Below are 16,563 nucleotides of genomic sequence, written 5' to 3' on the forward strand. Positions count from 1 at the left end.
TCATATAGTTGGATAATGATCTTATTTAAAAATGTGGGAAGCCAGCCATTTTGTCTGGGGGTTCTGCTACTCATTCATAATAATATTAATAATAAATAATAAATATAATAATAATAATAATAATAATAATAATAATAATAATAATAATAATAATTTATACCCTGCTCATTTTGCCCAGCCACTCTGGGCAGCTTCCAACAAAATATTAAAAATACAATAAAACATCAGACATGAAAAACTTCTCTAAACAGGGACCTTCACCCACAAAGTCTTGCTCTGATGCCACTACTTACAATGAGTCTGTTGTAAGGTTCTCCAGATCCCAGTCAAACTATCTACAACAGCCCCCCCCCCTCAACTTGGCCCTCCAGATGTGTTGGGACTACAATTCCCATCATCCCTGACCACTGGTCCTGTTAGCTAGGGATGATGGGAGTTGTAGTCCCAAAACATCTGGAGGGTTGAGTTCGGGGATGCCTGATCTACAACTTTGTTTGGCTCAAGTAGGTGCCTCTCTGAAAGGGATAGAAAGCAGGGTCTGAGAAAGCAGGGTCAGGTACAGAGATGGAGACATTTGATTCAGTTCACATTCAGAGGTGACGTTACCCAGTTTGCACTTTCCTAAACACAACATAAAACTGCACGCAGACATTCTTCAAACTCAGTGTTCTTTAAATTTTGCAATTTAGTTATCCAGTCAAGAAATGTGTACAAAAATGGATATGCTAGGGTAAAGTGTGTGTATAAATGAAAGTATATTTGTGAAAGTAACACAGGTATTAGACAAAATTGCACACAAAAACGTTTATATTAAGGTAAATTTGCACTAAAGTTCTGATGGAGTTTCATGAGAACTTTTAGAGGAAACATTTCCAAACCGATGTGGAAATGTGGAGAACTGTACTTCAGATTAGGAAAATGAGAAACCGAGAAACCAAAGCTGACCGATTTTGTCCATCACTTAGATGCTTGATTTCTAAAAATGCGTGATGGCCTCCGCCCAGACTAAAATGACAAGTCTCCACTAGTTTTAACAGCTGCGTAGAAGAGGGAATTTCAGCTACATCTACCAAATTTCTCCCAACTGCACAAAGGTTAAAGAGGCAGGAGCCATGTTTCTCCTTTGCAACAGGGCACCTTTCTCGTTTCAGTCTGGCTTGCAAGTCACGCCATTTAGCCTGGACGTGTTGCGCAACAGCTGTGGATGGGGGGGGGGGCGCGCGTTCAACGCACTCTGTGCATGTCCAGAGGCGCCCACATCTTCAAGATCCAACAGGTGTCCAAGCGGCAGCTTCCAACCAGTCGCTTCCGCGGAACTGAGCTCTTTAACTCAGAAAGAAAGCCCGCCTTAAAACCCTAACGGCTTGCGAAAGGGCCAAGAGTCGGGAAGCCTGCACTATGGCAACCACTTCCCGCCCTGGGACGCGCGACGCCGCGGGAGAAGCAACTCCCTCGAGGTGGTCGCTTTCTGGCAGCTCGGTGGGAAGGAGGAGGCGGAGAAGGCGGCGGCGGCGGCGGCGCGGACGTCACTTTCCCCGGCCGCATGTTTACGTGGAGATGAAGATGGCGGCGCCGGTGGATCCGCCACGGAGTCCCCGGTCCCCGTAGCGCCCTGAGCGCGTCCGGGGTGCCAGAGGAACCGGGGAGGAGGAGCCGCAGAGGGGAGCCGTCCCCTTTGGGCGCCTGGGGGGCGAGCGGCCCCCTTGGCCTTTCCGCCTGGCGCGCAGTAACGCTGTTGTCTCTCCGCGCAGGGGCCATGGAGGACGAGGAGAGGCAGAAGAAGCTGGAGGCCGGCAAAGCGAAGGTGAGAAGGGGCGGGAAGGCGCTGGGCAGCAGCGGGCCAAGTCGGACCCCGGGGGGCTGCCGTCGGGGGAAATGCGCGGCCGCCTCCGGTCTGGATTTAACGGGTGAGAGGAGGTGAAGCTTGCCGGGCCCGCCCCTCTGCTGGCTGTCATGCGTTGCGGACTGAGCGGAATATTAAAGCTTCTCCGGGGGAGAATCGTGCGCCTCCGAGGCGGGCCCTGGCATCCTTCCCGAGCTGCGTTTTTCTTTGTTTGCCGCTTTTCTTTGTGTATGTGCGCGCGCGCTGCGCGGCGTCGATCGCCGCGGGTTTGCTCTTGCTTTTTTATTTTTATTTTTTAACCCACCCTCCCCTTCCTGAAAATGTAGGACCCAGCTCGGAGGAGCCTCCTTCCTATTTGTATGTGTAGTAATGCGATTGGCTCGTGACAGCTGTTGCTGGACAGAAGTGGCCACATGCCTGGAAAATGCCACAGGTGCCAACGAGGAAGGGCTGTGTGTGGCTCTTCTCGTGCCGGATCAGCTGGTCCAAGGGGAGGAAGGGACGTCCCAGGCTTGGCTTGGCTTGAATTAATTGCTGCAGGTGTTTAGATCTCGCTTTTCGAATGCATATCCCGGAGGCCTAGTGATATTAAGTCAGAAGTACAATAAAGAAAGACGCACACACGCATACTTGAAAACGCTGCAGACTAAAAGCAGTAGAGTCCAAAATCTAAGAAGATAAACTAAGACTTCATGCATGTTCCCCACATGTGAGACCAGCTATCAGTCATTTGTGCACCGATCACTACCTCTATCCCTCATGCATGTAAAGAAGTGGTGTGGAGCTTACATTTGCACACCTGATTTCTCTGATGGTTCAACTGCAGTAGATGGCTGGAATCTAGCCTGTGTCATGTTTGGTGTAGGATAAATAAACTCAGTGAATAAGTGACATTTGAAATAATAATCAACCCTTAGGGTTTTTTCTGCAGCTTTCATTAGTTATAGCTGAAAAGGGACGTTTCTATGTGTAAAGTGCTTGCTAGTTTGATCTTTATAATGTTTTTGACTTGCATAGTGCTCTAAAACAAGATACTTTTTATCCTTGCAATAAGTACATCAATATTTATCATAATGTAAAAATACATAAAAAGGAGGAGACGTGTTTGGTTTATTCCGACCGCTTGTGTTAGGGCTAGAAACATGATGACTTGCCGAAGTTCCGTTAATGAGCTCTTGGGCTGCAAGAATTTGAATTTTAAACCTCACCTCTTCTTAAAATCTGGAGATATGCATTAAAAAGTGGAATAAGTGTCATTTTTATTGTATCCTTAGCACCATGATAGATAGGATTTTTTGATGCTAATGGGTAACCAATTTGCATTAAACAGATACGCAACTCAAATTGCCTTCACACCATGCTTATAAATAATGTAGCACAATAGAGCTAGTCTGTCACGCTGTAAATCAGGCTACCAATTAATCCGTGAAAGGCCAGCTCTTAATCTGTGAAAGGCCAAAGTGAACAATTTATCCCAAGTAACAGAATTTGGAAAGAAAATAGATTTGGATAATGTTAACATTTGCAGTAGTTTTGATATAGAGTACCTAATCTAGAGACCCCATCAATGGTGAAACTCCATTTGACACCTCTGAGTATAAAGAACACATTTGTTTATTAATCTAAGAAATAAATTAATTGCTTTTCAGCCAAAACTTTCAAAATGGACTACAAAAAGTTGAAAACAAATAATAAATATCTAGGTAAAATACACTAAACCAAGAGATTAAGCAGCAACAAAATCATTTAAAATCAACTAATTTAAAATACTCCCCCCTCCCCAAATCAGTAGATACAAAGGGATAGGGTCTGCAACAAGCAAACCTCCTTGGAACTATTGATCAGGATTCCTCTCCTCGCCTGATCTTTTACTTGTGTTTAACTTACACATCAAATTGCTATACTGTTTCGAAAGTCAGGCAAGGTTTTTATTTAAATTCAGGTTGGAGGAAGAAGCTGATAGAGAAGTTCCCCAAAATATTATTTTCTGTATTCTGCATGCTATATTTTCATTTTCTGTAGGAGAACAGAGAGGCAAATGGGTGAGAAGATTGTGATAGTCCTAATGCCCTCCAGTTGTTTTGGACTACATTTCCCATCATCCCTATCATTAGCCATTGGCTGGAGCTGACTCCCAACTATATCTGGAGGACATCAGGTTGAGGAAGGCTGCTCCAGAGCTCTTCCAATTCTGGCAGGAAGGCTTAGATAAAGCCTGTCTTGACTTATCCTTTGTCCCTCCTAGATTCTTCCTTTCTTGGCATCAACACTGGAGGAGAGGTGGATAGCAAGCACCCAGTTTCTCCTTCTGCTCCACCTTGTTTCACAAAAGTACAGCAAAATAGAAGCTTGCTTCTCAGTCTCCTACCCACACCTGTCATATATAATGTGGCAAGCAGCACATTCTGGTGATCATTTACTAGCTTCTTACAAGAAGTCATCATAGGGGCTTCAACGCATCTTGCCACTCATTTGAATGAATGCATACAAAGCTCCTTAAAGTGGCTATGCATGTTTAGAACAAAGCAAGTAGACCGCAAAAGATCTCCTGCAAATATATACGCCATAACACATGAACATATAAACACAACACAAAGTAATTGGGGAACCATCATAAGAAGTAATCAGTTAGCCAAGCATAAAGAGAAGGGGGGAAATTAACCTATAATGTATCTCCATAAAGCCTCATGAGTTGTTGGAGGAAGCCAATCATGCTCTTTGACAAAAACAACAAAAGCATTTCACATGAAATAATAATTAATTTATTATTTATACCCCACCCACCTGGCTGAGTTTCCCCAGCCACTTTTTTCTCCTTGGATTTTCCACCGCACCCCCAAAAATTGACAAGTAAGTTTTTCCATAAGGGCCAGCAACTAAATCTGTAATATCACTCTTTCATCAAATCAGCTGTTACTAATGTCCAATTTCAGGCAGATTTTCTTTCTTGACTGGCCTAATGAAGCACTAAAGATCTGTCTTCATAAAGTATCCTGACAGCATATATTGTGATCACAGATGATTGCTGTATAAGAAATGTGTAAAAACACATCCCCTTACAACAAAGTCCTATATATCCCTACTCAGAAGTAAGCCCCCCACTGCCTTAGGTGAGTGAGTGTGAGATTGCAGCATTAAAGACTTTGGCTGAACCATATTTTCATTGTGTGTCTTATGTAGGATCACAAGTAAAAAAGGTTAGACAAGATTTCCAAATTCTTCCTGTAGGAGACAGTATTGTAAGGTCAATCTAGCAGGATTACTAGATGTCACATGTTCTTCCACCTTTCTGGGGAGTGATGTGGACTCTTGAAAGAGATTATAGGTGAGCTGCAGGGCTTCCTTCTGCCCTGACAGATCTGTGTGCGGTAAATTTTGTTGCTGCGTCTGACAGATTGCAAACTTGTACTTGATAAAGAGGTATGCATTATGAGGAACTTTGGGACAGTTCAGCTGTGTTCAGGATACAATGCTCTAAGTGATCACTGTGCAGAACCAAGCAGAACATGAGAATTTCTACAATCTTTTGTCTGTGTAATGGTGTTGGTGGATCCTTCCCCTTTCTATTTGGTTACAGAGAAATAGAGAACCATAGAATATTTGCAAGAATGAACTTGATTGCAGAGCCTTGCCTTACTGCACCATTAAGATACCTCATCAGTTATTTTTATTGTTGTTCTTCTGTGCTGGCTAACTTCTAGAATAGTCAGAATCCATCCCCACCCCCCAATATATATTCACACACTTGTAGTTTTACTACCTTAGAATTCAGCAGTTGCTCCTTACAGGCTGATTATTTCATGGACTATTTATTAAGCTGGTTTTCATTTCCCAAATCAGTGTATTTTCTTATTTTCTGTTCCTTGCCATCTGTAAAGGCAAGTGCAAGGCTGCAGTGATCATCTGTCTTCTTCCTCCCCTTTGTTCCTGTACTAATCCTCATTCCCATGCATAGGTGTGTCTCCCTTTCACTGATCACTGTGTTAAGAGTCTAGCACAACCAGCTGCTGACTGGGCAAACCATCACCAGCAGTTACCTTTATTATTCAAGCCCTGCCAAGTCTTCTGCAGAAGCAGTGACATTCCAAGAAATGAATAGGCAGCTTTAATTAAGCGTTTGGACGTATTATGCATATGGCATATAGGGGGGTCTACATCTCCAAACAATACCAATGGGGAGGGGGCGGTGAATAGTAATCTTGTTTGTAGAACAAAGAAAGGGGCTTGCATGTCTCTGAATTGTAGTACAGTAGCGAATAACTACAGCCGATGTAATAGCTGAAATCACAGCACTTGCTCTGTTGTTTGGTGCACTAAAGAAATACAAGAATTTCTTGGTTGTAAACTTCCTATTTTCTTAGAAAGCATATTTCTGGTAGGTGCAGGAAAAATAAATATCTGATTTTTTTTGTAATAAACCATGAGCTGGTTTGGACTAAATCCTAGTTTGGTGAGAATGAGCCTTCTCTCTCTCTCTCTCTCTCTCTCTCTCTCTCTCTCTCTCTCTCTCTCTCTTCCTCTCCCCATCCCCTTTGTGTGAGCCTTCCTTCCCACCAGCACAGCTGCAAGAATGAGTTCAGATTATTTTGCTTCAGTTTTTGATTAACCTGAACTTGCCCTGCTGTCTGAACCTGGACAAACTGTGGGTAATCTTCAAAATAAAAAAATTTCTTCCAGTAGCACCTTAAAGACCAACTAAGTTAGTTCTTGGTATGAGCTTTCGTGTGCATGCACACTTCTTCAGATACACAGGTCTGCCATAGTCAAAATAAAAAAATTCCTTCCAGTAGCACCTTAAAGACCAACTAAGTTAGTTCTTGGTATGAGCTTTCGTGTGCATGCACACTTCTTCAGATACACATGCTGAAGAATGTGTGCACATGCATGCACACGAAAGCTCATACCAAGAACTAACTTAGTTGGTCTTTAAGGAATTTTTTTATTTTGACTATGGCAGACCAACACGGCTACCTATCTGTAACTGTGGGTAATCTTAACTATGGTTAGTGGAAAGAAGCCAGCTCCAAACCATAGTTAAAAGCTGCATTGTTTCCACTAACTGTAGTTAATATTAATCATCTTGAGCCTTAGATTACATGATTAACTTGCAGTAAATTTAAAATGGGAGTGTTAACTTCTGACTTCATTGGGGCCCTGCTGGAGAAGGAAAGGGGAGCGAGAACTGTGAGAGTCTGAGTGGAGTCTAGGCTTTTTCTCATAATGCTAAAAAGAAAAAGAGAGGTTTGCAGCCATGGTTTGTTCTGTACTTGAAGGTCAGTATTAGTGAAGGTGCAAGCGTGTGCAGATTAAGACGAGCCCCATGGTGAGTTCAGTAAGGTTTACTTCCAAGTAAGAGGTCATAGAATTACATTGTAGTTGATCAATTCTATACACTTCTAGGTTCCTTCTTCTGCCATGGCAAATGGAGTAGTGAAAAAATATTTTTGGATCATAGAAATTCTACCTTACACACATCTCCCCAGTGGATGAATCCCAGGAATGAAGAATGTGTCTGAAGACATATCTTCAGTGGCTTACACAAACCTGTGACCTAGAGCTGAAAAGCTCTATATCCTATTTCCAATCACTTAAGCTATCCTCTTCTACAGTAATTTCTTTTTAGTGCTCATAGATTGGAAGAGACTAGTAATCCTGTGTTGGTTTATAAGTAAAACCCACATTTAGACACAGAGATTTCTACTTCAGTGGGAGTTGTTTTGTCAAATCCTCCTCCCTTCAATATTTTATACTAATACGGGCTATAAATGCTTTAAATAAATGAGTTAGTATACACAGGTCAGCCAAAGAAATTATTCTTATCTTTCTGATTTTATTTCATATTGCTGTTTAAACAAAATTAACCTTGCTTTTTCTTTGTAATTTTTGTCCTAGTAACTACATCAAAAATAGTTAAATGTCTTGAACTTATCTTATGCATAGGAGGAACAACAAAGTATACAGTATTAAAATATGTTGGTACTAATATAAAACAAAACAGTACAATGTAAATTCTAATTTAGATGTCATCACCAAGATATTCTTTCTATTAATTATGCCTGTAAATAAAGGTTTTTTTCTGTGCAAATTAAAACATTGGGATCATTTAATGAATTTAGGAGAATTTACACTTTGTCATCATGATGTTTAAGGTTAAATCTGTATCACACAGTGTCAGTATTAACAATTTCATTCTTAAGTTGGGTGAAAATGTAGGAGAATAGGACATCTACACAAAAGGTAAAGGGAGCTGTGTTACAAGAAAAGAATCAAAATCTGTACTAGGACAATACCTTTATTAGGCCAACACACATGCCTTCAGAGATTGTTATGCTTCTCATTCCCAGGAAACCTCCATGCAGTCTGATATTTGCCGAACACCTAAAGAACCTCCTCTTCCATTCCATCTCAAGACTGTAACCAGATGCAAACTTCATAGCTTCAACATCAACTGTCGACCAAAATGTTGTGCTGCTTTGGTTGACCGAATAAAAGTACAGTCGTACCTCTGATTACGTATCCCTCCGGTTACGTAAACTTCGGGAAACATAAGCAGCAAACCAGGAAGTATATTTCCGGGTTTTTGCCATGTGTGCATGTGCAGAAGCGGTCCTCCAATTGCAAAAACTTCGGGATACGGCTGGACCTCTGGAACGGATCCTGTTCGCAACCGGAGGTACCACTGTATCTCCCTAATAGCAAGCTTGAAAGACATCTAAACACCTTATTGTGGCATTATTTGCTGGAATAATTGGATTTCATTTGTGCACATGGCACCATTTGCTTTCCCCCTTTTCAAAAATCAAACCCAAATAAAGCATAATGATATCTCCTGTAACAAGACTGATTGCAATACTTCATTTACTATGGGTTAAGCAAGATTAAATGCAGCAGAAATTACTTACGAGTCAAATGTGCATAGAATTGATGTATTATATTAAATCAGAAAACTAAGGTCCTTATTTATTTGTTTCAGCAATTTTTACCTAGTCTTGACCCCAAAGGGCTCCTAGAGCAGCTTTCTTAAATTCCATAATAAACGCTTAACACGTGTCATGTCATAATGTCCCCGAGTTTCTGTATCTACACCTTTTGACATGAAATTAAGAAATTCTTAAATTATAATGTAAAGAGTTATTCTTATAGCACATCTTTGGTAAAAATAGGAGTTGACTGTTCATGTAAGTCTTACTGCAGAATTGGCTAAACTGTGGCTCACCAGATGTTGTTGGAATCCAATTCACATCTGCTGTTGCCATAGTTGGGGGTGATGGGGATTGCAACCCAGCAACAACTGGAAGGCCACAGGATAGCCATCACTAGTTTACTGGCTGATTCCAAAGGTTGGGCCAGTTTTGACACTATTGGTCTCCTTTTCAAAAGGCCAAAACTCCATTTTTGGAATGTGCTATACACTGTGCAGTAGGGATAAATATGTGTTTCCGGTTTTATAGGAGTATAAACCCTCAGAGAAACCAAAGAAGCTTGAAATGTCTAGAAGACTAAGAAGGCCGTTGGCACTTTCAGGCTGTTGACCATCAGTAACTTTCATTTTTTATTATTCCTCTTTTTAAAAAATCAAGAAACTGAGGCACAAAGAGCAGCAGGAGTTTACTGAAAAGAGCCACAGAATCCCCATGTTGCTATCTGTAGCTGTTGCCTTTTCCCCCACCCAAACCCATTTCTGCCACTTCTGTTCTTAAAATGTGTCTGGTCTTAGTTAGGGAATGGATGTGGAGGAGCCACTGAAAGCATTAAAATATATCAAGGTAATGTTCCTTTTCAATTTTCTTGAATGTTCTTCATTTTCCCCTAAGATAAGGCCATTATTCATATTCAAAAACTGTTCCTTTGAGACTGTTGGTCTCTTACAGTAGTTAATAGATTTATTCTTTAAATCACTGAATGGAATCAAGGTCTTAAATCAAGTCTGGACTTTTTCAGTCATCTAATATGTACAGAGTGATTGGTATGTACTGCTTGGAGATTGCAGCAACTGTTGCAGTTCTTGCATACATTTGCTTGTTTATAATTGGCTCCTATATGGAAAACACAGATGGTGTAGACTCTGGCTTTCCATATGTTTTTGGTTAGAGCAAATTGTGTTTAACTAGTAATTTTAAATTCTTATTTAATTATGTGAACTTGAACTGGAACTATTTTTGTAATAGGTGTCCAGGTTTTTTTTATTTTTTGCGTATTTAATAGATTTATAGCTTGCATTTCCACTATTTAGGTCTTTAAAGTGGCTCACACACATAGTTGAATACCTGAAGAAGTGTGCATGCACATGGAAGCTCATACAAATAACAAACTTAGTTGGTCTCTAAGGTTGTACTGGAAGGAATTTTTTTTATTTTGTTTCGACTACGACAGACCAACACGGCTACCTACCTGTAAATAGTTGAATAAAGTTTACCGTCTCGGCATGAGGCTGGCTTCCTCGTGTAGGTCTTCCACTTGACAACAAAGCATGGATTGCTATTGTTGAGAAAATGCAATTTTCATTCTTAATTTTCCATTCTCCACCCAACCCAAAATAGTCAGCATTTTGTGCCGGCTGGGCATGCTCAGTTTTTATTGGGTGGTTTTGTGGAGTTAGCAGTTTTTCTATATTAAAAAGTGCTTTTGAAATCTCAGGGTTGCCCCAAGTTGGAGAATTGAATTCGCTATTAGTCTATTCACATGGGACACTGCAACTAAATGCTTCAGATATGTATGTTGACAGGGGCAGAGCTTTCAAAGCCAAGAGACTGCCTGGAGCAAGTGAGCCGGATGGTGCTGGCTGGTGAATGAACGGGCAGGTGCCCTTTTGTCTCAGTTTCTCCATTCTCCATTTCCAGCCACTTCTGTTCTCCCTCTCACCCAGCTTTTAGTTATCGTTGTGGAGCAGAAGTGGAATTAGAATGCAGGATGATTGGTTAATCTGGAAGCCCTGTGGCCTTCTCATAATGATATTCATCAGCCCATAGAGATGTCTACGCTTTGTGTCGTTTCTTTTAAAAAAACAACTTAAGCATGCAGTGGTACTATTTTCTTTGGTCTCAGTTGAATAAATCTAATAATTTGTGAGCTGCATTTTCATAATTTGCTACCATACTAACCATACTATCCATATATTGCAGGGGTAGGGAATGTCTGGCCACCCAGATGTTGTTGTACTCCAACTCACTTCAGCACTAGCCTACATGACCAATGGTGGGAGTTGTTGTTCAGCAACATCTGGAGGACCATATGCTCCCCAACCCTGTTCTGGAGGAGCTTCCAACAGATGGAACGTCTCTATATCCAAACCATAGTTTTGTATGCAATGTTTATTCTATTCATTTATTTAAAGTTGTGAGAACTGAGCACATAAAAAGCAGCATTAATAATAATCATGGTTCATTAACCGATTAGTTAGAAATTGCAGGAATTTTCAGAGCAAACAGAAATGCATCAATTGTATCAGCACCAATCTGTGATGAAGTGGTACATCTTTCTCCTTAATCTAAAATACATAATAAATTAGACAGATAAGCATGCTAAGTCACTTAGGATTCTCTTCTATCCTCACAATAAAAGGATTTGCTTCAACGAATATTTTGCTGATTCTCAAGGATTTGGATTAGTCTACAAGAGAACAGAAAACCTGTGGCAGAGATGCATGGCATAGTGTATTCAGATGCTACAAAACAGGATTAAGAGGATTTCAGCAATTTAATTTTTCTTCCCCTTCTGAACCCAAGCCACCCTCTTATAAACTCCTTCCAAAATATGCTGTACACACTTTATCGTAGCCCTTTGCAGTTCAAGATTACAGTATATGAGTTTAAATTCCAGATTTGGCATGGTGTACCAAGCCAAAACATCATAAGACTGCCTGGGAAGGGGGAGAAACATTTTATGTAACCGAAAGAGTAATCCAATCATTTGTTTCTAGCAACAAATTTCTATGATATCTGCTGAATCCTTATTTTATAATTTCTCAAAATGCTAGGTGGGGGGGGGAGTGATCACATTAAAACATTTTATCTATTATTAGCAGAAAAAGACTGCTCCAGGAGCAGTGTTTTAATTGTAGTTTTAATTGCAGCTCAGGACAGCACTAGCCTAGGGTTGCCATACGTCCGGGAACTCCTGGACATGTCCTCTTTTGGGGGTCCTACATGCCCATTTGGGGAGAATTTCACCTTTTAAAGCGAATATCTTAGATTTTGGGTTTAAATTTTGTGTGTGTGTGCATGGACAGGCAGTTCTGGTTCAGGCTCTGGTCTGGGTTGCTTGGGCTCAGTGGCTCTAAAAAAGCTCAACAATTTTTCATCTCCTGATTTTTACCTCTTGAAACATGGCAACCCTACACTAGCCTGTTTTCCAGTCAAGCATTGCCTAACACCCATGAAGATTCACCACTTCCAACATCTCTGTATACTTATGCTGGAATAGGAAGTGGAGACTCACCTTGTATGAGAGCCTGAACTGAACTGCTAATAAAATGACATGCATTCAGGACCATCTTCTCCCAGCTATGTGATCTTCTGGAAAGGCTTTGCTTCATGTCTAGCTAGCTAGGGCATTGCTAGGGATGCTCGCTTTTATTTTGTGGTACCTGCATTGTAGAATTCAATTAGAGTTCCCCTTTCAAGTCGATAATTGTAGATTTTTAGGTTGCAATAGATGATTCTTTTTATACTGGCATTTTAGGTGCAACATGATTTTGATTTTTTAGCTCTGTTGAAATTAAACCAGTACACTTCTCCTTTGCATCTTCTTCACTGCTCTGTGTGTGGGCATTTCCTTCTGTTGACTCTCTGGCCATTATAGCACGTGACACTAAACTGTGGATCAGCACTTCTCCCACCTCGCACACAGACAAGAGAAGGACTTTGGCAGAGTTTAGTTTCACTTTCATAGAATCCCAGTCTAGCAATATGAACCAGAGAACATAGCTAAAAATAAGCACTGGTCAGTTTAACAAGCCAGCTTTATAATTCATGATTTGAAGTAAGCATGTCACAGTTCATTTTAAAACACTATCCCTGGTTTGAACGTAATGCTAGGCTGGGATTTTTTGAAAGTGGAAGTAAACTTCCAAACTGTGTGGAAGGAGCAGTGGATGGAGTGTGTGAGCCTGGTGCTTTGCATAGGCTTGTTCAGGCTTATCCACATAGCACCAAACCATGGTTCAGCATTATGTGCAAATGTGGCCTCACTCTCCCTTTCAGCAGTGGAGTACAACTGCAGGTGCATGATGGGGAATGTAGTAATCTAACTAGATTGAGCCCAAACTTTTAAAAAATGCTAATTGACTTTAAAATAGCTAACTTACAGCGTTATATATATATTTTGTAATGCTCTAGAAATACTACCCTACTGATGGGAGTGTTGGAAACACCAGTATAAGATATGTCTAACAGAGGAAGGGGAAGAGGCTAGAGAAGGGGAGAGAATGCAGCTGAAGGACCTTTTCCTGTTCTGCCCATTAGATTCCAAAGACAATTATCCAGTGCTTAAATAAATCATTGATACTTGGTTATATGAGCACCGATGCAGATAAATAATTCTATTGTTGTTGGCTTAAAGATACGGCATGCTATCAGGCTAACAATGTACTCCTGCTCATTTGCATTTGAGGAATAAGGTTGTGTACACTCCTATTTAACCTGCTGCCAGTGAACTCCCACTGCCGCGTTGGGAAGCAGGGTCCACACGGCACTAGCCGCAGTCCATATCTATTCAATATCTGTCCTGTTGTTTCCCATAAAATACTGGGTTTTTATGTCCTTTTCCACAAACCAGCTTTGATCTGAATTGAGAAAATGAACGGCTCTAGCCAGTAATGTATACACAGACATAGTTTGTGTTGCTGTGGAAGCAAATTATCAACCCCATGCTGAATGGAAACTGAACGCTGCTCAGGCAGGGGCTTAAAGTGGTTAAATGTCCAGCAGATGAGTCGTGCCAACTGGACTTGCACCTGTTCCTCACAGCAGACATGAAATGAAATAATTGCCCAAGCAGTGCTAGGACTGTCAGTAATTTTTCTTGTGACAAGAAGCTGGCATACTTAGTGACATTTCTGATTAACCTGGTGTGTGCCACGTTATAAATTGTGACATGTTATATTCAATATATCACTATTTGTATTGATTCAAGCACATTGCAAACATCTTTCAGATTTAGTCTAATAACATTTTAACGTCTTGGCGATATTTGCTCTTTATGCATTGTAGAATATTATTAATAATCGATTCGTAAGGCTGAATTAAATTGATTGCTCTACATATGACCAAGTAGCACCATTCTTTGGGATACAATTTAGCTTCACTGAATTCATTTAAATTTTAATTCCTACTCAGATGCTCTTGAATTGTGTATGTGGAAAGGCAGTGAGGTCACACACACCATCCCTCAAACCTGGACTTTCCTCTGTTGAGTAGAAAGATCTGAAGGGGGATTGTAACTGCATTTGGCTGAACACTGTTACTGGCCTCCCTGCAATCAGGAACGCTTCATGATTGAGGCTTCTAATAGTCAAGGACTCTGCATTCAGCTAAACATACTGACAATACCCTCCTAGACCTTCCTGCTCAGCGTGGGATGGGTTGGGTGGAAGGGATGAGTCCAGTGTGTGCAGGTCCTGCAGCCCCTCCTGAGAAACTATTTAAGAACACCTGAATAGTGCTGTAATATAGAAAAAACATAAGTAAAAGAAATATCATTTTAGGCATGTCCAGTTGATTCATGACCACTGGCAGGCGGGTCATTTTGAACCCAGAAGACGGAGGAATGAGACAAGGGTGAGATGGAATGGGGTGGAGCAGGCTTATGTGCACTTCACTGACACACATGTTGACCTGGAACACAACCCCCATGGAAACGGAGAGTTGCCTGTACTTGAGATATTAGAAATTCGTACCAATGATGCAACTCCTCTACAAATTGTAATACATGCATTTTTAGTTGTTTATACTTTTTTCTTCTGACTAAAACTCAGAAGACTTGAGAAAGCAGAATACAATCTAAATATATGAAGATTCATAGGAGATTTGATAATCGCTTTAGCGTCTGAATAGTGCTGTGTAATTAAAATCAAATACATAGTGTCTTTTGATTCTGATATTATTCCATAATGGAATATATTACTGTTCCACTAAGTTCTTTTACTTAAATGGTTAAGATGTAGTTAAATTGATGTTCATGTAGTCTTGGGTCCAAAAAGCTTGCTTTTTAGGCATGCCCAGTCAGATTTTTCACTCTCTCCCCCTTTAAGCCACAGGCCTTTGCATCATATGGCAAACTGCTCTTGCATATCCCCTCAGTTTTAGAAATGGTTTATCATGTGGCATGAAGAACTGCTGTTTGTGAAACATAATCCTGTAGCTCATTTGGGCACATGGAACTAGTTGTGCAGTTCACTGGCTCCCAGCCACTGTAAACGTTTGAGAAACATCTTTGAGGAGGGTCTTTTACAGGATCTCCTTTGTTGACAAGCACCGAATATTTCATCAACATGATACATTTCCCTGTTCTTTTTTGACATACATATAACCATGCTCATACATCATTTAATGATAAACCGATTTAAAAAACAATATCTTTTCAGATGTGATGTGTGAAACAGATGCCACACATTCAGAATTTTATAGTTTCTGACTAAAAAAACCCCATTATGGTCACTCAGCAAAGTGTTCAGTGAGTAAGAAGCCACTCCTTCTCCCTCCTTTGTTTCTGTTCATTGATTGCAGTTATGGAATATATTTCTGTTTGGACAAAAAAAACACATTGTAATCCATAGGATTTTTTAATGCATGTAAGTGGGCAGATTTGCAGCTTTAAGTAAGTGTTGTATGTCAATATGGGCTGTGTAGAAGGCTAATGGAGCTGAAAGCCATTCTTTCCTCTGCTAAGAAGATAAGGCTCTTGCGCTTTCTATTGTTTACCTGAACTTGATGGGCATAGCAACAAATTAATTGGATAGTTGGAGAATCTCTAATCAATGTGAGGTGTTGCATTTTTTTGTTTTGTTAGGATACTAATTAAATATTTACTTCCCTATTTTTTTTAAAAAAGTTTGCTAATTTAAAAGTGGAAAAGGCTATGTTAATTGGGTAAGCTAATTAAGCAGCCAAAGGAGAGCAGGAGGGAGGCAAGTGCTAAATACGTAGGTGAACATTTTTGGCTCAGCAAATCTCAAGGTCCTTCTGTGAGTGGAGCAGGAGCAAGAGCCATATGCCTGGTTGTCAGCCGTCTCATCGAGATCCAGAGACTGCAAAGTCCTGCTGGGGAAATGAAATATCTGTACTTGAAGGACAAAAGTAGCTACGTGCTGTGGCTGATTTGCAAGTACTGTTTCTCTTTTGCTAGTGGTATTTGCTGCTAGTTTGAGGTTGGCTGATATTTGGAAGAAACAGCTCGTGTTCCAGCACACAGCAACTGGGATCTTTTTTTGTCAAAAGTCTGAATCCTTTTTTTTATTCACTTGGGTGTTGCGAAGAGCTTGAATGGAGGCCTGGCTTTCTGGACTGGTGAATATCATGAGCACAGCATTCTTGTATTGTATAATCTGCTAATATTGTTTATTGATATCTGTTTTCCAAAACATTTGCATTTGTTAGTATATGAAATAGGTGTTTGCTTCTCTGTGTACTTTTATTACATACAAAATAACAAGGTTTGTCACAAAGGAAGGCTTCTTAAGGAACAAAAATGGATGTTGAATAGTTCATGGGGTTTTTAATATT

At 40.6% G+C, this 16,563-nt stretch overlaps 1 protein-coding gene across 37 annotated transcripts in view; it reads left to right on the top strand.

The window, feature by feature from the left end:
* Window positions 1-838: 838 nt before the first annotated feature.
* AKAP9 (A-kinase anchoring protein 9) overlaps window positions 839-16,563 on the top strand; it is a 105,695-nt gene continuing 89,970 nt past the window's right edge. For 13 of the 37 annotated variants that reach the window (XM_083467623.1, XM_083467634.1, XM_083467655.1 and 10 more), the window contains exon 1: window positions 1,499-1,804. In XM_083467623.1, the coding sequence (XP_083323749.1) occupies window positions 1,757-1,804 (48 nt within the window). In that variant the 5' untranslated portion in view covers window positions 1,499-1,756. Of the gene's footprint in view, window positions 1,805-16,009; window positions 16,348-16,563 lie in introns of those variants that run through there. The other 24 variants (XM_083467654.1, XM_083467639.1, XM_083467647.1 and 21 more) reach the window with 11 other exon arrangements.

This window comes from Podarcis liolepis (assembly GCF_965112155.1).
Source record: "Podarcis liolepis genome assembly, chromosome: 12".
In the NCBI taxonomy this organism is placed as follows: Eukaryota; Metazoa; Chordata; class Lepidosauria; order Squamata; family Lacertidae; genus Podarcis; species Podarcis liolepis.